Here is a 23,070-nt window from a genome sequence, read left to right as displayed (position 1 = left end):
GTTGAACCTTAGATCTTGGTGAATTTCAGCCACAGCATCTCCACTCACCAGCCTTGAGGGACTCTGTCCTAGTAGCTAATTCATTCCAAGTTCCTCTGGAACAAAGTGTCTTACAGATGCTCTTTAACCTGGGTTGGAGAGCTCATAAGTAGTAGATAGTATTTATTAAAATGTATTATCAAATCAGAAATAACAGTTGGTGGTGGATTACAAAAAGTTACATGTATAATGACAGACAAAAATAAAACAAGAACTTAAACAAGATAAAAGTAAGAACCAAATAAATAATAACAAGAATATTTTACAAAGATAATCCAGGCATTTCATAACCATAAGCCTGCCTAAATAAAGTTTTCAATGCCTTTTTGAAAGAAGTATGAGTATCTGCCATCCTATTCTGAGCAGGTAGAGTGTTCCATGGGGAAGGGCTTATGACAGAAAAAGATCGTTCTCAAGTACATTCAAGGTATGCCAGTTTAACAGATGGAATTTTGAGTAGCCTTTGTTTTCAGACTTCAGCAAATATGCTGGCTTAAGTATTCGCAGGATGGTGCTATCCCAGAAGTTTGAATCGCCATGGAGTAAACAGTAAATCAGAGAAGCTAGTTTAAATTGGATTCTGTATTTAATGGGCAGTCAGTGAAGGAATGATAAGACTGGGGAGGATCTGTTCACGGAAGGCGGAATCAGAGAGGACACGGGCCACATTTTGTACAAGTTAGAGGGGACGCAAGGTGGATGTCGTTAATCCAACATACAAGGCGTTACACTAGTCCTATCCTGAGAATATTAGTGATTGTAAGACTGTACGAAAGTCATCAGGTTCAAGGAGGAGGTGCAGTTTTTCAGCAAACATAGTTTGAAACATGAAGAATGTATTACTGATTTAATATGGGAGGAGGAGGACAGTTCAGTATCTAAAGTAACACCTAAAGTATGTGCTTTCTGTATTATCCGCATGGAGAGGTTGTCATGTATGAGACAAGAGGGGATGTTACTGGAACTTGCTGACAATGCTAATTTCAGTTTTGTCCATATTCAGATGTAGTTTATTTTGGAACAGCCAACTGTTAACTGATCGCAAGTATAGAGAGTCTGACTTCAAAGTGTCAGACTAGGTGGTAGATTTTTGAACCGGGAACGGTGTCATCAGCATAGACATAATAGTGTATGCCAAGCATGCGAATATCCTGAAAATTGGAGCCAAATAGATATTAAATAATATAGCGGAGAGGGCAGACCCCTGGGGAATGCCAGTCTCGACTATAACCAAGTTGGAGCAGTTGCATCCAATTTTTATCTGTTGAAATCTGTCGGTTAGGATGTAAACCAGTTGTATACTCTGCCAGAGATTCCAAGAGATATGGTCAACAGTGTCAAAAGTGGCAGAAATGTCAAGGAGAACTAATAAGTACTCTGTGCCACTGTCGAACCCCCTGATAGCGGAATCCATGTTGCACAGGAGTAGTTTCTGTACTGTGCAGTTTGTGGAAGCCAAATTTGAAACAGTTGATGATTGCAAGTTCATTAATGAATTCTGTTAGCTGGGTGAGAACTGTTTCAGTCAATTTAGCAAGGTAGGGCAGTGCAGAGATTGGCCTATAATTTGCTGGTAGGAGAGAGTCTGCTGTGGGATTTTTTTTTTAAGATACGGTCAGATCGAGGTCTGTTTTAAGCAATTTTGAAATACAACCAAAGAAAGTCACAATATCAGCAATGGAGCTGCTGATGTCTTCCCACATGATTTTAATCAAAATGGCCGGACAAAGTTTAAAATGACAAGGGGCAGGATTCATTTTTGCTAAGTAGTGTGCAATTTCAGATTGTTAAACAGGAGCAAATTTCTCCCAGACAGTATCTGAGGATGCTGCACCCAGTGTGCCTCTGTTCTTCTCAGGGGGAGTTTTATCAGATAAACTTCTTAGAGGAAAGGGTGATGAGCTATGCTCTGAAGGCTTTCAGGGTTCACTTGCCCAATTGTTTTGCCTTTGTCCAAACAGGTATTCAGGTAATTATGTTCTGTCAGTGACCAAGGAGGAATGAGATTTTACCTTTTGTGACAAGGACACTCTTCAGAGGTGGCACTGGGTCATTTCTCGTGGAATTGTTCTTGAACAGCATATCCAGTGGGCGAGGTGCTTAACAGATTGTCGAGTCCCTGGATTAGGGAAGTTGCATACCCAGAGCTCACCAGTAGTACCTCTTGTATTCACTCTGAATAGAAAAGTCCCCGATTTTCTATTAAAAGAAAGGGGAGTGCCGCAGCTAGCCTTGGATTCCCATGCACCAGGTTGGAGAAGGTCTTCTGCTTCCTCTGGTTTTAGAATCTTATTGAAACTCAGAAGAGTTGGGATTCTCTGTTCCATATTGACTCAGACATTTGGTTTCCACTCCTTCAGGAGATGTCTATCAAGAATCCAATCAGGTTGGGAAAACTCCCATAAGCTAATCACCCAATATTAGGAACTGCATGCCTTTCCAGCATTGGGGATCTGGCTTTCTTTCACAGCCTGATTGTTGAAGGGGTAGCCCTATAACTGTCATCTCTCTGGCATTCTCTCTCATATTCTTCTAACTTCTAAAGTGAATTTCAAGAGGTAATTCCTACTGGTTGGGCAGTTGATGTCTACTGCTTGATGTGAGGGGAAGGCCATAGATCGTTCCTGTTTCACATAGTAATGGCTTGAGTATCTTCTACTTATCTGAGTTGGTTTTAAGAACCAACTCTGTAAAGGTTCATCACTGTTCAGTTGGCACACTTTACCATTATGTAGAAGGTAATTCCATCACTGTATGCCATTTACTTGTTCAGTTTTTGTGGAGCTTGATTCGTTGAAGCCTCCCATCAAGCCTCCTGCTATGTCATGGGACCTCAACATTGTACTTGCCTAGTTGATGGAAACTCCTTTTGAGTTCTTTCGTCTTCAGAGCAGAAGAAGCTGAACTGGAAAGTCCTGTTTTAGTGGCAGTCATTTCAGCACACAATCTGCAAACTCTAGGGCCTAATATCTTATCTGCATTGTGCAACGTTTTTCATGATGTGGTTCTAAGCAAGCATCCTATGTTTCTGCCTACAATTGTGTCAGAGTCCACAAATGTGAATGGACATTTCAGTCTAGATTGTAAGGGAAATGTAACCTCTCTGGGAAAATTGAAGTCCTTGAAGTCCATCCAGCTTTTGTCTTGTTTGGCACCAATAAACCTGGAATTTCAGCACTTTATTTCTTGTCTCTGTCTGTGGTGCCCAGGTGGCCATGTCAAGGCTGATTATTCAGAACTATGGTGGTGTTAGTAACCCACCCATGATCTGTCTCCATGCAAGAGATATGCAAGACAACAGAGGAGTTGTCTCTACATGTCCACATCTCATTCCTGTTTCAACATGGACTCTGATGTGACTGACGTTTTGGCCAGTCTATCCTATGGAGTCTTGAGATATAGAACCCAACTCCATTTCTCCTAGGCCTCATTATTTTAGATTCAGACTACCATAAAAAATAAACAGAAAACAGGTTAGCCTGCACCACCGAAAACAGTCTTGCCCATTGGCACTATTGAGTCCCCCTTCCCCCATTTTTGTTAGGTAGCCTGAAACTTCATACTCCATATATGTGAGGACTGCCATCCTGCTTGTTTTCTGAGACCCCTGGGATTTCTTGTCCACTTCTTGGGGGGGGGGCGGCACATTTTCAGGCCACTTAGCCCCTTTAATTCATGGCCCCAGGAACATTGGAATACGCATTAGCAATTCCTGAGTTGTAGCTAACTTTTGTGAAAATAGCATGACTTCTGATTTTGTAGGCAAGACACGTTATTTTATTTACATAGTATTGCTTATTAATGGACTGATTTGTATGCATTTGCATGTAAAGCAGCTCATTACCATACTTGCATTTTCTGGTAATAATGTTTGCATGGCTAAGGTGTTCACTGTGCGATAAGCACGGAACACATTTAGGTAAATATACCCCTAAACTTATTACCCGAGGCAATGGAGAGTGAAGTGACTTGCCCAAGCTTCCCTGGTTCTCAGCCTGCCGTGCTAACTATTAGATTGCTCCATTTCAGGTGGGTGGTTGCTTTCTGCAATTTGAACTGTGATGTGATCTGGTTTGTCCTTCCAACAGGCTTGCAAGTATCCCCAGGGGTACATATGTCCCTGGTTGAGAACCACTGCTTCTCTATCCCAGTGCTACCTGTGTAATTTGTCACTGCTTTGCCATCATTTGTCACCTTAATCGACCTCTATCTTCCTCCACATTTTTCCAGAGTTTAAGTGTATGCTGCTGTGTGACACAAATTAGTTCAATATATGGCAGGAGGATTGCAGACTGGGGGAGAGTGAACATTTCAGATTTTGAACAGGAGGAGGTCTAGTGAGATTGCAGTAAAAGGTCCATAGATTAGAATTGAAAATATTAGATGCCAAATATCTAATGTATTTTCTTGTATAGTATGTATTATCAGAACTGAAATTTGTATTAACATAAATAAAAATAATAGAACCTGAAATGGTTTCTGTTAGAGAATTCTTTAGACCATATATTTTAGAGAGTGTTAAAATGTGTCTCTGCAGGATGTCAGGAAAATGTGCAGTATACATTGCAAGGTGAAGCAAGAAGCTATAGACTTCTGCTTGGGTTAAAATTAGTGTGGTATTACATTGCATATCATAGCCAACCATAGCTGGCTGCTATACTGGACAGTGAGATCTTGGTCATATATTTTTTAATTATGGCTTGCATGACATAACACTGGATTTCTGTTCCACATTTAATCATTGAATTATGTAATTTATGAATGGTTAAATAATATGAAAAAGATGAAATGCCTCAATTGATAGAGCTGAAATTATTATTGAAGTATTTGTGTTGTAAAATTCATTAAGCACACAAGCTTCAGCATTTATTGATGTCCTTTTTTTTTTTAACCTGTATGGTGTGCATATATATATTTACATAAAGTAAACAATAGGCAACTAAAATATTCATAGTTTTTAAGGGGCTTTGGCACTGGAATGACAGGTGTCACTCTTCTTGAATTCTAGATGATAGTTAAACTATTCCTTTGTAGCCTTCCAAAAACATATTTGGTATACTCTGGCCTGGCAAATACCTTCAAATTTCTCCAAATCCTTTTCACATCTTTGCTGTGTGCAAGGCATTAATCTGTCAAGTAAAATATCCTTAATTGATGTGAGGAGATGGTAAATGTGGCTAGGAACATTTAGCATTTACCATCTCCTCACATCAATTCAGTAGCCTATTGGCTAGAGCAGCAGAATGAGAACTAAGGAAGTCAAGGTTCAAATCTTGCTGCACAGATTGTGGCGTCTTGTGATGTTGGGCAAATCACTTCACCTTCTGTCTTCTCTATTACCTTCTATTGTAAGCCTTCTGAGACAGGGACCTACCAGCTATACCTGAATTTATAATTTGCTTGAGCTCGAATTTGGAAGAGCAAGTACTTAAATTTAAAACCCAAATCCAAACTCTGACACTGGAATTTTATTGCAATGTAAGGGCCTAATTTATAAAACATTTTCCCCATAGTGTCAGAATGGGGGAAAAAGTCGTCGTAAATGAGGCCCTGAGTTTGAAATCCACTGCCGTTCTCCATGGTGTTATCCTTAAGATTAAGAACATAAGAAGCTGCCATACTGGGTCAGACCAAGGATCCATCAAGCCCAGCATCCTGTTTCCAACAGTGGCCAATCCAGATTTAACACAGAGAGGCTATAAAACTTAGATTGCCAGAACTATGGGAAGTCTTACCAGCTAGATGACCTCATTTTTTTTTTCCCCTGTTTTATTTAGATTTTGCTACTCACAGTTCAAACTGTTGCAAAAAAAAAAAAAAAAAGCAGTTTTATATAGCACACAAATGTAATCAAGACAGTGATGATTGTAATTGTCTAAGGGATTTTTTTTTGTATTTTTTCTTTATATGGTTGTTAATATGGCTATATGTTAGTCAACCGTTGTTAAAGTGACATTTCTTTTAGTAAATTCTAAGTGCTTCATCGTATCGGAAGAAATTTTCCTAGTTCCTACTATGATTCTCTGGTGATGAATGCTTCTGCTGGTCATAGCTGTTAAAGGAGATTGATAAACTCCTGCTAAGACAGAGGCATGCTGTAATATCTCACAAATTCCCAACTCCCCTGCCGCCCAGATTCATAATAATGACTTTCTAATTTTTCACAATTGACCTTTATGGATTGGAGAAAATAGCCACAACCATACAATTAAAAACTTTATAACATTGTGCAACATAATGTAAACCTCACAAAATCTGTTGCTTAACAATATCAAACTTGTAGCACAGAACTAGCCTACAGCCCCACTGGCACTCCTTTAGCAATTCCTTTGTTACCCATCCACCTGCTGACAGTTCCCAGGTGAGGCAGCTGCTCTTCATCCTTCTGCACCATGAAGACTGTACCCCATTGGCATCCTGCTCTGTGAATGCCACTAGAACAAGCCCGCGGCGACTACCACTCGGTGCAGTGTACTGCCACCTCACCTACCCATGGCTGCCCTTGCAGGCCTTACTTATTTCTTTGACTAGACCTTTTTTTGGCCTCTCTCAGACTGTCTACATATCCTGGCCTATGCCACACCATCTCTTATTTGACCATTCCTCCTTTTGGCCTACCCAAACCTCCCCTGTCCTAGTCTTGGATCCTTTTATACCAGGCTTCCCTCAATAGCTTGTCTGCAGCCCCCATGTATTTAATAGGTTGACCATTTACCATCAATGGTGCCCCTGCCCCAGGCACCCACACCTTTTTCCTTGGTGCCTTGGCCCTTCTGTACTGCCAAAATTCCTCCTATGAGCTGCCTAGGCTGTGACAACACCCTACCCCCTTTTCCTTGGCATCTCCTCTTGAGCTGTGGGCTGTGGGAGGAGTGAGACTTTGCTCTCTGTCGGGAAATGTGCTGCTCCCACCCCTCCTCCTAAGCTTTATTATTTCTTTGGGATCCCTGCTGCTGCCATCTTCCCATTGGCACCCAGCTGTCCCAGCTTAAATTTGAACTTCCAGGCTCCTCTCCCTATTGGCTACTTTTTCAACCCCCCCCCCCCCCCCCCCTGGGCTGGCTTCAGAGCACCTGCCTAGTTATGAGATCCATGCTTCAATTGGCTAGTCCTCCTGAAGATGTGGACAGCTTCTATAGATATATAGAAAAAAGATACTGTATGTACAGTACATCTCCACACTTGTTGCTATCATTGTATTTTCCACGGTCACCAGAAGCTGTCCACATCCTTTTGTCTTAGCAGAAGTTTATCAGTCTCCCTTAACAGGTATGACCAGCAGAGGCATGCATCACTAGAGAATCACATGGCTTTCAGCTGCACCCAGTCTGCTTACTTTACCAGTCCAGGTCTCTGTTTTTCAGGTTAAAGTAGAGTTTTGTCAATCTACTCCACTCCAAACTGGGATTTAGTAAGTCATTTCCCAGAATTGTTTGAGTCAATGCAGTTCTTTTCATGATCTGATACATTCAGCAGGTGTCGCTGTACGTCTGCTTTCCCAGGGTTTGTACTGTTTCCCAGCTCGATGTTGCTATTCCAACCTTGTTTATCATCTGTACAAAGGTGTTACATGGCTCTCTGCGATCTAATGTAAATTAGGGAAAGAGGAATTAAGATGAAAAGAATATTTAGTGTAATAGAGAGAAGAAACCAAGCATAAATGCTATTCTGAGAGACCTGTCTCGCAAATTTGGAAGCTGTCAATGTGCTGTCCATTGACGCAGACCTCCATCTCACTTATCTTTTGATTTTTGGTCTCCATTGCAACTGGGAGCTCTGGTATTGTCTTATTAAAGTTCTCCATGTTAAGTTGGTATTCTCCTTTGGCATTTTGGACCAGTATAGAGGTAAAACGGTGATTTGGTACAATCTCAGATGGGAGGTAGGATGTCCTCCGTTGACAGGTTTCACCTGAACCCTCCTGTGTTGCTGAGAGGAAGATCACAAGTTCAAAATATGAGAGTGCTTCCCGGAGTAGAGGAGCCAAGGGACTAGACTGGGTAATGGTATGGTAGTAGGTTAGAGGGAAGATGAAGAAGGGACATTCCTCTGAGCTGATGTTGTCTAGATGGAAGTCAATGCTGGTGTGATGGAGATGGTCATTGTCTTGCTCCTGATAAAGCACTGCTGTGACTTTGACTTCTGTCAGAGGACTCTGCCTAATATTGGCAACCCGGAACATGAGGCATGGCTTGCCTTCTTTGTGTGCAACAACTGCTGTGTTCGTGAAACAGATGGAGCTGGCTCTGTTCTTTGGTCGGGAAATCTTTGCCACAAAGACACCTAGAAGAGAGGAGTGAAGGGAGTGAGTTAAATGTGTATGATTGTTAGGAGGGGAACTTAGTCATTGTTGATCTTCTAGGAATCACAGGAAAGTAAGTGTGATACTGTAGTATGGCATTTGACAATTCTAATCAGAATTATGGCTCAGAGCACCCTGAAATAGATCCCACACAACTTTTTTTGTCATTTAAACTGCAGCTTGCCGTTCCACATTAATAAGATATCCTGTAAATATATATGAGCTAGTTAAACTGATAGGTGGGAAAAGCATTGTACAACTGAAACCACAAACATTTGTTTTAACGTTTGATTTAAAATCCCATGTAGAGCAATATTATGCCATGAGAAATCCAGCAGAACAGTTGGCAATCTTTATAGTTAGGAGGAGAAATTCACTATTCCAAGCAGCAGCCAGTCCGAAGACATGGATTCCTCATAGTGGAATAACTATATTCCATATGCTGATCACTAACATAATCTTATTTGAAGCTTACCACTTTTAAATGTTAGCCCTCTTACTCCACACTAATAAAGCCATAGCACTAATGCTGTGGAACGCAGATGGGCAGCTTCTAGTATTCCAGAAAGCTTTTCTTAAAACCTGCAAGGATTTCTGAAGTTATAAACTAGAGCAGAACTTGTAATTTAATTTACAATGAATACATTGTCATGTACTTTTTGAATGGGGGTATAATTACATTATAAGTGAACACGTACAACCATAATCTTTCATAGAAAGCCATCATACCAGATTCAAGCAAGACCAAATGTAGGTTGTCATACAGATTTGTTAATACCAGAACTGCCAAAATTATGAACACCCTAGAACCGCCAGTGGCAAATTCTTTTGCCACTATGATTTAGGCTCCATAATTGAAAGAAAACAAATGTTTTTGGTGCACAGATTGATGCTGTGTTAAGTACAGGCAAGAATTCTGCATTTTGTCTATTTCAAAGTTTTGATGTTGCAGTCTGTGACAACAGTAGCTTCTTTACTATTAGTATCATATGACTTACAATAAAGGAAATTATTGTAGATCTTTTGTTTGTTGATAGAAAATGTTTTAAATTTAACAAAACTAGATGAAATAACCAACTGAATCTTTCAAGACAAAAGTTAAAACATTTACTGTATATGTACACTCAAATCTAAAAAAGGTACTAAAAACTATACCCCAGATCAATTTTTTTGCTGCTTTTATATGCTATATTTTAGGCTCTATTAGTGAAAGAAAACCACATTTCTTTGGTGAATGAATTTATGCTGTATTAGATACAACTATCAGAGTGCAGACAGGAGGCAAAGCACCTCAAAAGATGAATCAGGATGAGCGGGAAGAGAGAAAATACACCAGCAAATCGGCAGTTCTAGGTGTAACACATGGAGCCAAAACTGAAAGAAATCAAGTTATCATAAATGCTGACAAGTCACAAAATTGTAAACCGCTGTGATCATGGACATGGATTGTGCAAGCCTTTAAAATCTGCACCGACAAAACAATTTGCTGGCGGCGGTTCTAGCGTTTAAAGAAAGACGACAAAAAACCGGTGATGGCGTTCTTTTAGAAAAAAGTCAGCAAGATTCACTGTGACTTCTTGTCAGTGATAGTTGCTCTAAGACAACCGTTCATTTTAGTTGTTGCAGCTTTTAGAACCTAAGGATTTTAAGAGCTTATTTATGACGTGCTGGTACTGAAAAATCTCTTTATCCTCACCACAACCACCACCGTAGTCTCATTGAGTGCCGCATCTCGTTTGGGCTCCTCTTTCCCCCCCCCACCAATGATGTAATGGTTCATGCCCTTACCTGTAATGAAAGCCTCCAGCATTAGTCCCAGGAGCATCTCCACAGCAAGAAGAGCAATGGCACTGGGGCAGTCCCCACTGGGAAACATGGTGCCGTAGCCAATAGTAAGTTGGGTCTCCAGTGAGAAGGAGAAGGCAGCTGCGAAACTGGTGATGTACTTCACGCATATGGTGTGGTTGTCCGGTGGGGCCTCGTGATCCAGCTCCAAATCTCCGTTCATCTCTGCTAACAAGTACCAGAACACAGCAAAGACTAACCAGTGTGCGAGGAAGGCAGCGACGAAGAAGAGCATCATCCACCGCCAGCGCATGTCTAACAAAATACCCCAGATATCCCTCAGGTATACTAGGCCCTTGCCTTGGACATTGTTCATGCGGAGTGTACTGCGGCCATCCTTGGTGACAAGTCTCTGACGCCTTGGAATCAAGAGAGGGAAGGCAGCGGCTTTATTACTACTGCCATCCATCCTGTCCATCTGTACCTGCATCAATGCTGGAAAAGAAATGCCTGTTACAATCTCTTACATGCAGACCCTCCTCAAGGAGTAAAATCCTACTCCGATCACACTAAGAGGTACCTATCTTCATCACTGGCAGAATCATGTTTATATCGTTGCTAGATTAAAAAAAAAGCAGTATGTATATGCCTCTCCATGTTTCTTCCCTGGTCTGCTCCCCACCATAGATATATTAAGCAGAAATGAGTTTGCAACCAGCTTCAAATGTAGCATTAAACAAAATAAATCCCTGCATCATGACATAAATACGGCCACTTACAGTTCCATACTTGGACATTATTTTCTGATGCTCAGTTCCTTTCACTGTTTGCTTTCATCTTTGTTTTTGGTTTTCAGTTGCCTAGCAGATGCTGCTGGAGAACTGTTGTAATGTTCTAGGACAGGGGTAGATAATTCCAGTCCTTCAGTGCCGCAAATAGGCGTGGTTTTCGGGATATCCACAATGAATATGCATGAGATGTATTTCCATAAAATGGAGGCGGTGCATGCAAATGTGCATCATGCATATTCACTGCAGATATCCTGAAGCCCACGCTTATTTGTGGCACTCGGTGACCAGAGTTGCCTCACTCTGCTTTAGGATGTTTTTAGGTACCAACGTTTCACATTTTTCCATATACTTTTAATGACTTGCAAATTTTTTTATACCATATTTATACCATGTTTGGGTCTAGTTAACTAAGATATATAAAAAGTAGTATCAGGAAATAATTCCTTCAGTGAGCAGGATCTAAAAGGTTAAAGCACTCTCGTTAATTGAAAGAGGCAACTGGGACACTTGATTGGATGGGAAGTTGTCCAGTCCAAGCACAGAACATTGTTTCAGTTTGCTGTCTTTTCCTTTTGTTGTACTGAGCTGTCAAAGTGCTGATAGCATGATTCTGTTGCTTGCTTTTGTCATGTGGTTAGCAGTAGTAATGTGGGAAGGTCATGACTTTGGTGTTCTGGTCTTTGTGATTTTTGCTCAGATTTCTCTTTAGAAGCCTTAAAACGTAATTCATAAGTGTATAAGATCCTCTGCATGTTTACAGCGAAAAGAGTCCTCTTGTTCTTAGAGCCTATAGTGTCACAAGGGAGTGGATGGGTAGCAAAAGAGGAAGGTTGTGGGCAGATAAGCTGTTCCTAGCCCATGTTCTTTGCCTAAACTAGCCAATCAGATTTGGGGAACAGAGAAGTGGTTTGACAGATAAAAAAAACAAACAAAAAACAATGTACAGATGACCAGCATAATTTTCCATGCTTGCACAAACTTGGCATAAGGAGCATGTACAGAAGGTTATATGAAGTAGAAACTAGAGCAAAGTCATTTTGCTAAGCTCCTAAGTAGTCACTAAGGTTTGCATGCTAATTATTAGACTTCTGAACTATCAAGATGATCAGTAAGCTGATGATGATCTCTGCATAATGTAAGGAAAGCATTATCAGCTTTGCTTATATTCTACCATTGGTGGATATATTAAGGCAGTAGGAACCTGTATGTTAATTTGTAGTATGTATCTTTTAAAAAAGAGAGAGGAGCCAATCCATTCACATATAGGGGTGGGGAGGTCACAACTGGGGCAGCAACCACAGATATGTGCAGGCCGGTCTGCCCATTAGCCTCTTCTTTTGGTGGGGAGAGGGTGGGACAATAAATAACTGGGGGGAGAAAGCGAGTTGCACCTGTTATGGATATGCAGATGCCAGTCGCTTTCTTGACTTCATTGCTTCACATGCTGAATGTATTTCAGTATTGCTAAGGAACAAGACCCAATAAACTTACTTTCATTTGGAAGAAACTTGTCTTCCCAATGGTTCTTGTTTTGGAGGTCAGGACTGTTTTACATAAGCAAGAAGGTGCTGGGACTTTAACTATTACTGATTGGTTTCCCACCCAGTGCTAATGGGTGAACATACTGTGCAGTTACACTGAGCGGCAGCATAGAAGGCCTCTAAGTAGGGTGGGCCAGGTGGTTACCCGGGCATTGTGAGCTGTGAGTCTACCTGAGCAAAGCTAGAATAACCCCTCCTGTGGCGGTAGAGGAGAGACCTGGTAGAGCTGTAGCAGACACCATCCCACAGTAGCTCGAAGAGAGGCCTGGCGGGGTTGGCGCAGACTCTAACCTGCTGCAGCCTGAAGAAAGGGGTTGCCGTGTGTGTGTGTGTGTGTGTGTGTGTGTGTGTGTGTGTGTGTGTGAGAGAGAGCATATATGGGGAAGAAAGAGAAGAGTGTGTGTGTGTGAGTGAGCCTGAGCTCACATGAGTGTAATGGCTCCCTCCCACACATATGCACACAGTTTCACATGTTCATTCTCTCACCCTCTCCCTCTGTCATGGTCATGCCCATGTTTTCACACATACTCCCTCTCTCTCACATACATAGGCGCTCTGTCATACTCACGTGCACACAGGCTTACACAGTCCTCTCTCTTTCACACATGCAGATAGGCTCCCACATCCGTGCACATTGTGTGCATGACAGCCTGTGTGTGAGCGCACACACACACACAGGATTTCATTCTCTCCCACACATTTACACGTGTTCATTCTCATTCTCACATATAGTCCTGTCATATATACATGCTCTCTCCCTCACATGCACACAGGCTGTGATGCACTCTTTCTCTCTCACACATAAACACACATGTGTATGAGGGAGAAAGAGAAGCTTGTGTGTGTATGAGAGATAGAGAACATGCTTGCACAAGAACATGGGCACGTGTATGAGAGAGGGAGTTTGTGAGAGAATGAGCGTGCAAGTGTGTGTGTGTGTGTGTGAGAGAGAGAAGATAGTTTGTGCACCCCCACCTCCCCCAATCCATGACAATCTCAAGGTTACTGGAAATCAAAACATTTTTAAAATCCTTATTAGTTTTAATTATTGGCTGGTGTTTGATGTTTCTGCTTGTGGTAATTTGGACGATAGCAGCTTGGAAAGAGCCAGAAAGAACAAGGAGACAGACTAGCTGTTTCCCTTTTGTGCAGTTTATGTACATAACAAAACAAATGATGCAGCTCACCTTAAAGTTCAGGTAACAAAGAAACATCACACCTGGCAGGTTCTTGCCTGCTCTCTGGGGCCTCCCTAATCCTTCCAGGCCCTGAGTTCTTACTCTGGTGAGGGCTCCTTCCTTCTCCCAGGATTACCTGTGAGTTTGTATTTTAAGGAAGGCTGGGTGAGACAGCTGTGCCCAGTCCTTTAAGGTAGTCTGAGCGAGTTTTCTCTTATCAGATGTGAAATATTTTTTATATTAGCATGGTTTAACTACTATGCTTTATGATTTATATTTCTTGATTTTGTTTGATGTTTTATGAGGAATGGCAAAATTGCACGTCATACTGTACAGTGCCTGGCTTGTTATGAGTTCCAATTCAGTTTCTGTCTGCACATTTCTATTTATGCTTTATGGTATCCTTAGTCTGTATTTGTCTCCAAGAGTCAACCAAGTCTGGATATGTTTTGTGTAATCTGAGGTATTAAATATCTGAATAAGATCTTGTATCCATTTTCTAAAATTGTTGATGCAGTGCTGTCAATTTTAAAATTTGTTTTGCTGGGTGGCTTGAACTGGGTGTGCTCTATTTTATTTTGAGAAAATTTGAAATTTGTGTTGGAGATATTTTAGCCCAATTTTGCTGCTGATGTGTGATCCAGGGATACAAGATTGCTAGAAAATGAAAAAGTCTTTTTTTAAAATTTATTCTGCAGATGCAGCATTTCTATATGTCTAGGGGTCGGCACTGGAATGGTAGGGGGAATGGGGAGAGGTAAAGTGTGCCCATGTCAGTCTGAGGGGGTGGGGGGTGTTCACCCTTCTCTCTCCTCCTCCTCCTCCCAGTTTTTCATCCTTACCTTTTGTCCCCAAGGAGCAGGGATCAGTTGGGTGGGGGCCATGATGGTGCCATCAGTGATTTTCACACAGGGCACCATTTGCCCTAGAGCTGGCCTTTTCAGTTTTTTTGAGCTCAATTGCCACATCAGCTCGCTATTTCCCTGCATTATTTCTCAGTCTGGCTGTTCCAGGAGTCCAGTATGCATGACATGTCTCATTAACAGGTTTGTGTCAGGAGGTGGTTTCTGTTTTCAGTCTGTTACTGGCACAGTTGGTGTTTTTAAGTGTGTCTTTGCCAAGTCCAAGGTTGTTTTTTTTTTTCTTTAGTATGACTGCAGCTAATGGGTCTTTGCTAAAAATTTAGTCCAGGTCTCAGGTCCTGCCTGTTTTGAATTGGGACAGATGCAAATATGCCCAGTATTTACTTTTGAAAAAACGTGTAGGCCCTCACAAATATGCTGTGACTACATCTTTCTTCTTCTCCCAGTTTGAAACTCTGAGGCTTCTTAGCAGGATAGATTGGGGGCAGGTTGAATTTGCCACCTCTGCTATCTGCTACCGAAGGGCTGCCACGGCAGGGCTTTTCCTTGGTGAATTGGATGGCACTGTAGTTTCCTGCTTCATGAAAGATCCATTGACTAGAACAGCCCAAGTTCCTCAGGTGCTGCAAGAAACTATCGATCGATAAAGGGAATGGTTGCTAATCCAGCTGTTTATCGGTTTTCTCATCAGTCTAGAGCTGTAAATTAAGATCTTGGTTAAGATAAAAATGGGAACATTTTTCATTTGTTTCTCACAGTCTGTTTTGTAGAACTGATTGCCAATTCTTTAACACCCATTTCTGAAAGGTTCTCTATTTTATTTAAATTTATTTGCTTCTTCAAACCAGTCTTGATGCAAAGTACAAAACAAAATTTGTATACAGTGCATGTACCAAAAATAGTAAAATTAACACACGCCTCAAAATAATTTAACAGACAAAACAGACTGCCAAACAATGCAGTTCACATAAAAATTGATGTGCTTTGTAATGCAAAGATACTGGATGAGTGCACTCAGTAAACTTAAATACTTAGGCTGCAGAGGAATTAGCTCACGAATCATATAATGATAGGAACAAAGAGGCTTTCTCATTTTTCCTAAAGACCAGGGAATTACTCAAGCAAGTACAGTACCTGAATGTAATCCGCTTTGAAGTGCCGAAAAGTGGAATATAAATCAAATAGATAAACAATTGTCTAAAGCACTGATTTGTTTCCATAAGCTGTTCCACAGTTTGAGCCCAGTGAAGGAAAGAGAGCTGTGTCGAGTTAATTTGAGGAAGATTAGCCAAGGAGCCCTTCAGTTTTGTGTTGGGACATGCTGACATGTTGCCTGACCAAGGACATGAATATTGTGAAAGGCTTGCAAGACTATTGTAATATGTTAAAGTCAGAACAAAAAGCATTTCTGAACCCAGTGTAAGCTTTTCAGTGTTCACGTGTTATGGTCTCTAGGGTTCAAGCCTACCATCAGTAAAGCTGCATTATTTTGTATCTTCTGCAGTCTGAAAACATTTTTTGGTATCCCCTTATGTAGTAACCTGGTAATGACGACAGAAATGAACTAAGGGGCCGATGTAATAATTGTGCGCAGAGAGCAGGCGCTCAGTTGTTGAGCGCCCGTTTTCCTAATGCGCGCCCAGCCGCCTCCCCTGGGTGCGTGATTCAATATTTAAATGAGGGGTCGCGCCAAAAAGGAGGTGCTAGGGATAAATGTGCGCTCCTAGCGCCTCCTCTGCATTGGATGCACAGGAGAGGTGGCTGTCAAGTGGGTTGAGAAAAAGGACGCTCGGTCTACAAGCGTCTGTTTTCTCCCACTATCTGCACAAAATACACACCCTGATCCTGTGAGTATTGGGTGTCCAGAATATATTTTTCAAAAATGTTTTCTTTGTAAATCAAATACTTTATTTGGCTCCTCCTATTTAGTATCGCAACAAAACTATTAGAAGGAATCGCAGAAAGCAGGATATTTCTTTTTTTTTCAGTGCACCCTTGAGCTGGGCTTGCATAAAATTTGCCGCACTGCAAGGGCGCATTGGCCTCATAGAAAAGTTATTGGATTGCGGGGATTAGCTAATAGCCTCATCTACATGAATTTACATGTGATGAGCACTATTAGCTACGCGGTGATTTGGATGCACCTTTTGGATGCACTAATCCCCATATTGGATCAGGGGTTATGGATGCACATCCACAATGTGTGTCCAGTCGCATGTTAAGCCATGCGCAGCGGCTAGGGCATGGTATTGCATTGGTCCCTTTATGTCCATCCAGTCTGCCCAGCAAGCTTCTTAAGGTAGTATCAGCTGCTCCATGCAGATTAGCCCAATATTTCTAAGGGTAGTAACTGCTGCTGCTTGCAGTGATCCCCAAGCCTTATGATAACCCATAAAAGTTACTGCTAACAACATTTTTACGGGGTGAGCAGCTGCCTTGAAAATTCAGACAGTGCTGCTTGCCGTGCTTTGCTTATGAACGTGGCTGTAGAAGCAGTCCTGTGCTTTTTCCCGTATGTCTGCATATCAGTATCCCATACTGTAAAAGTCAGGGCCGGTAATGGTTGTCATCTGAATCCATTTCCCCCTCTCCCCTGTGCCTCCTGCCATTGAAGCGGAGGTGATATTGTAGCATTACAAGCATCAAGGCTTATTGGTTAAGGGTAGTAATCTCCATGCCTTCTGCTAAGGTTAGTAACTGCTGCACCGGGAAGTTACCCCCAGGTATGCTTTTCTTCGTTTCCATCCTTTAGGGATCCACATTGTTTATCCCAGAAGGACAGCCATCTCTGCAGCACTCCACCAGTCAGGCGTTTAGTGGCCAGACGGAAGCCACTCCTCAGTAAAAGCCAAATGACAGCCTGCTTAGAGTTTGCCAAAAGGCACTTAAAGAACACTCAGGTCATGAGAAACAAGATTCTCTAGTCTGATGGAACCAAGATTGAGCATTTTGGCCTGATTGCCAAGTGTCATGTCTGGAGGAAACCAGGCACTGCTCATCACCTAGAAAATACCATTCCTGTGGTGAAGCATGGTGGTGGCAGCAGCATCATGTTGTGGGGATGTTTTTCAACTGTAGGAACTGGGAGACTAGTCAGGATCGAGGGAAAGTTGAACGGAGCAAAGTACAGAGAGGTCCTTGATGAAAATCTGCTCCAAAGCACTCTGGGGCAGCGAGTCTCCTTCCAACAAGACAACGACCTTAAGCACAGAGCCAAGACAACGCAGGAGTGGCTGCAGGACAAGTCTGTCCTTGAGTGGCCCAGCCAGAGCCTGGATTTGAACATTTCTGGAGAGACCTGAAAAATAGCTGTACATTGATGCTCTCCATCCAACCTGACAGAGCTTGAGAGGATCTGCAGAGAAGAATGGGAGAAAATTCCCCAATCCAGGTGTGCCAAGATTGTAGCGTCATGTCCAAGAAGACTTGAAGCTGTATTCACTGCAAAAGGTGCTCAACAAAATGCTGAGTAAAGGGTCGGAATGCTTATGTAAATGTGAGATTTTGGGGTTTTTTAAAATTAATTTGCACAAATTTCTACCAACCTGATTTTGCTTTGTCATTGTGGGATATTGTGTGTAGATTGAGGAGGGGAAAAAGCATATTTATTTTAGAATAAGGCTGTAATGTAACCAAATGTGGAAAAAGGGAAGGGGTCTGAATATTTTCTCAATGCACTGAAAATGTTAAAAGAATTGGAGTCAGCAGTCTTTCCTGTGCAGCAACGCATATCACTGGTCAGGAGGAAGATGACACATTTTCCTTTACCACTTGCTGTCTCCTGTTCTCCAGGAAGGAATTAAACCATTTTAAGCAGATATCCTTCAGCCTCTGAAAGACAATTTGCTATCCTAGCATGATCTACCAGGTCAAAAACTGTGGTCAAATCCAAAAGGATAACTGCAAAATCAACACTTGTATCCAAATTACTATGCAAAGCATCCCACAAGGCCAGTAAAGTTGTCTTGGTGCTGTATTTTGTTTGAAACCTTAATTGTGCATGATCCAGAATTTTGTTTCTTTCTAGAAATTGTGAGAGATGGGAAGCCACAATTTTTCTAATAATTTAGCTAGGAAGGGAGTGTTAGATACTGGCCTGTAGTTAGAAATCTAGTGAGTGCTTCTTATTTGGCTTCACTTTGGATTCCTTTGATCGTGTTGCAAAATAACCTTCTCCCACAGCTTTCTGTTCAGAAGCTCCTAAATCTGCCTTGGCCTGCTTTAATAACTACATGGGGCAAGAAAAAGTGTAGACTTATCGACTGACATTGTTAGAATGATCCCATTTAAACTCTGTTCAGTAAAATTGGAAAGACATTTATCAAGGTTTGCATTTTGTGCATCCGAGTTACCAAGTTGAGATCTCCTGTGCAGTTATCCCCAGAAAACTTTGTGTGTGTAATACTGAAGAAGATACTCTCGTTTTGCGACTATAAACTTCTTTGCCATCCAGTTCTTTTGTTTAATAGTTAAATTGTTACAGTTCTTGTGATTTATTTTTTTAGCAGATAACTAATAAGAGACGACTTTTCCATTAACGTTGGGGTATTGCTCTCAGCTTTTCATACTGTGTTTTTCTGAATCTTTGCTCTGCTCTTAAAGAACCATATTTAAGTTAAATTTTAGATTTGTGGCCAACCATTCCTACTTTTTTTCTCATACACACAACAGGTTTACTATATTTCATAGGATGTGCCTTGTTTATTCAGTCTTAATCTGCCCATTCTTCATTAATGTACTATAAAATGTTTTTTTTATTAGCCTGTTTTCCCAAAGGCAGGAAGGCTTACGAGATCAGTGTGTATGTGGCTCCCCCTAATAACTTTTTTTGTTTCGTGCTGTGTCAACATGTTTTCAGGATACTTTGAGGGGACATGGGGATTCTGACACGCGTAGCTTTTTCCCCTCCCCCAGATCCACACTCAGGTGCGTACTGCGCACGCATGCATCCCAGAAAACAGTTCTAGGTGGAACGTCTCCTTATGGGGGTCCTTTAAATTTCAAGAGGACTGTGACCGTCCGTTTCATTTTTTTTCCTTGCAGTAAAGATGTTGAATCTGGTGGTGGCAATTACTTTGATAGTGGAGTATTCTAATGATGAGTGTGTAAAGAAGAGTTTACTGTAGTATATAGCGCTACGGTTTTGTGCGGAGGAGGGAGAACGGAGGATCAGACAATCTCCAGAATATGTTTGGAATCCAGTTTGTAGACAGTCCTTCAGTTCATTTCTTTTAATAAGCCGCAATCACATGATAGCATGTGCCTTCTGTCTAAAGAGGGAAGAAACTGTGTAAAGTCCTTTACTATTTAAACAAAGCTTTATGAAGGGAATGTAGAAAAAAAGCCGTCTCTTTTTATATTTCACTTCGTTCTTCTGAGGGGAGGGGGGATACTCTTACCTATTTCTGAATCTCTCAAGAATTAAAATATTTGGAAATGTGGGGAAGCTAAAGATGCCAGAGCTCAAGACTGAGGAAGCTTTCAATTCTGGGGACGTTTTTATATTTATGGAGTTAGATACTTTTCGTATACTTCTAGCATGTTGCCTAATGAAAAGAAGCCATAAGTGAAGACCTTGTTGATTGTGGCATGTCCACAGAGCAGCAGGATATAAAGTGGTATTCGGTAGTACTCTTCTTCTATATCAGAAACAAATGTAGTATTTCTTCAGAACGTGAGGATAATGTTTACATCCTACGGGAACATTGCCTTGAGTTTTCAGAGGCACAATGTTTGCTGCTGCAGTTCTACGGCATGGGACCTATGCCATGCATACAGGAATCCCACCATATAGATAAGCATTTAGTATAGCACCTTTCCATCAGCAATAATAGAAATGAAGTGTAACCTCAGAGGCTATAAATTACCTTTTCAGTTCAGCTCTTTGGCTTCACTTAATTTACACGTTTGCATACAATAGCAGAGTGTTAAGACCCAGAGATGTTAAAGGGGTTTACGCTGCCACAAGCAGGACTCTCTCATCTGTTACTGCTTATGTATGCTAGTGGCACCCTCCAGCTCCTAGCATTTACTGGCGCTCTCGGTCTGTTCCGATACCGGTAATTTCCATTCGAGCTCCAGCAGGTGACAGTGCCCCAGAGCGGGGAAGACTCGCAGTTGATACGTTAAATGTGGGTTTTTATATGCTGCTAATCTGGGCTAAAAAACCGGACTGAAGCTATGTAAATTCAGAAGTTTATCCTGTTCTTGTTTTAGTAAATAAGTCTTTCTTTTTTGTTTTGAAAGGAGAGGGAGATGGGATTGTCTGGTAATATGGTAGTAAAATACAGGATCATGTTATGTAAAATTGTAAAAACAGATTTTCTAGGGGAAAAAGAACCTTTCAGATATTTTTGCCCATGTGAAATCTTAGTCAACATTTAGAGAGAGAAATTCTTTTGTGACAAGTTTGCTTCTGTCTTTTCATAAGTGAGATTGTCCTTGTTAGTAACTGCTTCATGTTTGCTATATTGTACACTGCAGTACTATAAACATTTGATTGCAAAACCAAAGAAATTACGGTAGTTAAAATCCCAGTGTTTACTTACCAAGGTTTTAGAAAATTGTGCCAGAATGCCAGATTAAAAGAGGATGGAAAGATCAGAAATGGAGATCCGGGCAAGATATGGCAGGCAAATTGATCTCCTTTGCTATTCCTTTACACTAATCCCAGGCAATAAAGCTGCCCCTTAAGCAGACCTTGTGGAAGTGGCTTTACAGCCTGCGTTCCTGGGTTTATAATGCAGGTGGGATGGTCTTTCTCTGAAACTGATGTGATTGGGCACTTTATCAGTAAGAGGGTAGATCAATTAGATGTGCTGGGTAGAAGAGCTTGCTAGCTTCTTAAACAAGCTTTTTCTTTATCAAGCACAAAACTCCAACAGCTTCACAATCTTCAAGAGCAAGTTGGGGAGGGAGAGGAAGAAGCCTGTTTTTGTTTGCATACTGGTAGTTAGATCAAAGGAGAAAAATCCCGCCCCTCAATCCCAATTCAGACTTTTCTGCTATGTGACAGCTTAAAAGCAGGAGAGTTTCCTCCTTATACTGTCTTTCTTCCTCCTCCTAGTAGTCAGACATGTTCTGTAAAAAAGTGTAGGAATCCTTGGGAAATGCTTTCTCTTTTTTTTTTTTTCTGTGGCCTCCCACCTGCACCCATGGGAACTTATTTCCTCCCACTGAGTTTTTGTCCCCATTTCAGTATTATGTTGGTTTAGCATTTTGACACTGGGACCCCACTTTATCCTCCTCCAAGTACTGGAGGAGCTAAAAAGCCTAAGCTTCCTGGATAAGAAGGGGACATGCTCAGCCTGTCCCATTCCTTTGCAACTCCTGCCTCTTGGAGCTCAGTTTCTTGCAGCAAACTAGAGGACTGAGAGAGAGACATGAGAAACGACTGGATAAAGCTCTATACTGTTGGGGTGAGTCTTTTTTTTATTTTTGAGTACTTATCTGCTTTTCTGGCCGTGGCTTGAGGTGGAAAACACCACGTCACTAATCAAAAAAAAAAATTTACAGAATGAAGGAAAATATCCTAAAAGAGTGTCGTGCTTCCGTGTGTTCTCTTTCCGCAGGAAGACTGTGTTGAGCTGTCCCTGTGCTGATGAAAGTAGCTCTTCATGGTCTGTCTCTGGACACCACCGCCTGAGAAGGAGCTGTGGGAATAGCTGTAAAAAGTAGTTTAGTTGTTTTCACTTAGTTGTGAATATAAGAACTTTGATTGCACGTCGCACATAAGAGGATCTGGAAAACAAGTGCCCTGATTGTTTTCAGTTGAAACCTGCTGAAGACCTGCTGTGAATATTATTAATTTTGACCAATATAATGCTACTTAAACACTAAATCCTCTCTACTGCTTTTCTTTTTTTTTTTTATTTCAAGAGCAAATTCTTTTACTTTTTTTTTTTTTTTTTCCTCTCTAAAGGAACATTTTGATGCAAGTTCAGGCAGAACGTTAGTATACCAAGGTCACAAAAGCCCTGTTTTCTCCTTGGTTGGTGATGAAAACATGCAGTGTGCCAGGGGAGCACCAACCTCGCCGATAGAACGGATGTCTTTGCAGACACCTTCTTTGCACCCTTCCAAAAGGTCCTCACCTCATAAAGGAATTCGAAAGAATGGACTTGCCTGTCCGTTACCTGTAGAGTACCAAACATGAAGTGAAAGATTTGATCATGATCTTCCGTGTTCTGCCACAGAGAAGAAGGGGGAAGGCTATTTTGTGGCCGTTCTTTACTTTGGAGAACTAGCGGAATAAAACTGAAAATTGATTGCCAAGCGGAGGTAGAACGCATTAATTCTGGACCACAAAAACAAGAGAATCTGACGACTTGAGAAAATTGGCGCAGCTAAGGGATGCACACAGTGGAAGTGAGATCTCTTAGGCAACCTTACAATCACTTCATAAGACTCTATTTTGGCAGTGATAGTGGGGGCTATTGGTGATGTAATACTTTTTCAGTAGAAACTAATTGTAAGGGCATTTGTATTGAAGGCACATGTTTTAAGCTTATTAATAAGTGAAAGGATTCACAATATGTGTAATGAAATTCTGCAGCGTGATTCCATGTGACA

General features: G+C 41.4%; 2 protein-coding genes across 9 annotated transcripts in view; one reads left to right on the top strand and one right to left on the bottom strand.

Annotated features, from left to right (window-relative positions):
* Positions 1 to 23,070, top strand: part of GIGYF2 (GRB10 interacting GYF protein 2) — a 444,297-nt gene that overhangs the window by 144,204 nt on the left and 277,023 nt on the right. The gene's annotated exons all lie outside the window — the stretch shown is intronic.
* KCNJ13 (potassium voltage-gated channel subfamily J member 13) lies at positions 7,074 to 21,192 on the bottom strand. Its single transcript, XM_029616698.1, has 3 exons — positions 21,048 to 21,192; positions 10,130 to 10,621; positions 7,074 to 8,322 (listed from the first exon to the last, which is right to left on the bottom strand). Exons 2-3 carry the CDS (start codon positions 10,614 to 10,616, stop codon positions 7,703 to 7,705), a joined length of 1,107 nt encoding a protein of 368 aa, XP_029472558.1. The 5' UTR covers positions 10,617 to 10,621; positions 21,048 to 21,192; the 3' UTR covers positions 7,074 to 7,702.

This window comes from Rhinatrema bivittatum, chromosome 9, assembly GCF_901001135.1.
Source record: "Rhinatrema bivittatum chromosome 9, aRhiBiv1.1, whole genome shotgun sequence".
Taxonomy (NCBI): Eukaryota; Metazoa; Chordata; class Amphibia; order Gymnophiona; family Rhinatrematidae; genus Rhinatrema; species Rhinatrema bivittatum.
Note: the sequence above shows the minus strand (reverse complement) of the source record. Positions and strands in the feature narration are given on the sequence as shown.

Excerpts from the sequence above, each read along its gene's own strand:
- KCNJ13 (XM_029616698.1), bottom strand. The coding sequence starts at position 10,616 with ATGCAGGTACAGATGGACAGGATGGATGGCAGTAGTAATAAAGCCGCT. Across the intron at positions 8,323-10,129 it reads GCTGGAGGCTTTCATTACAG|GTGTCTTTGTGGCAAAGATT; the intron begins GTAAGGGCATGA and ends CCTCTCTTCTAG.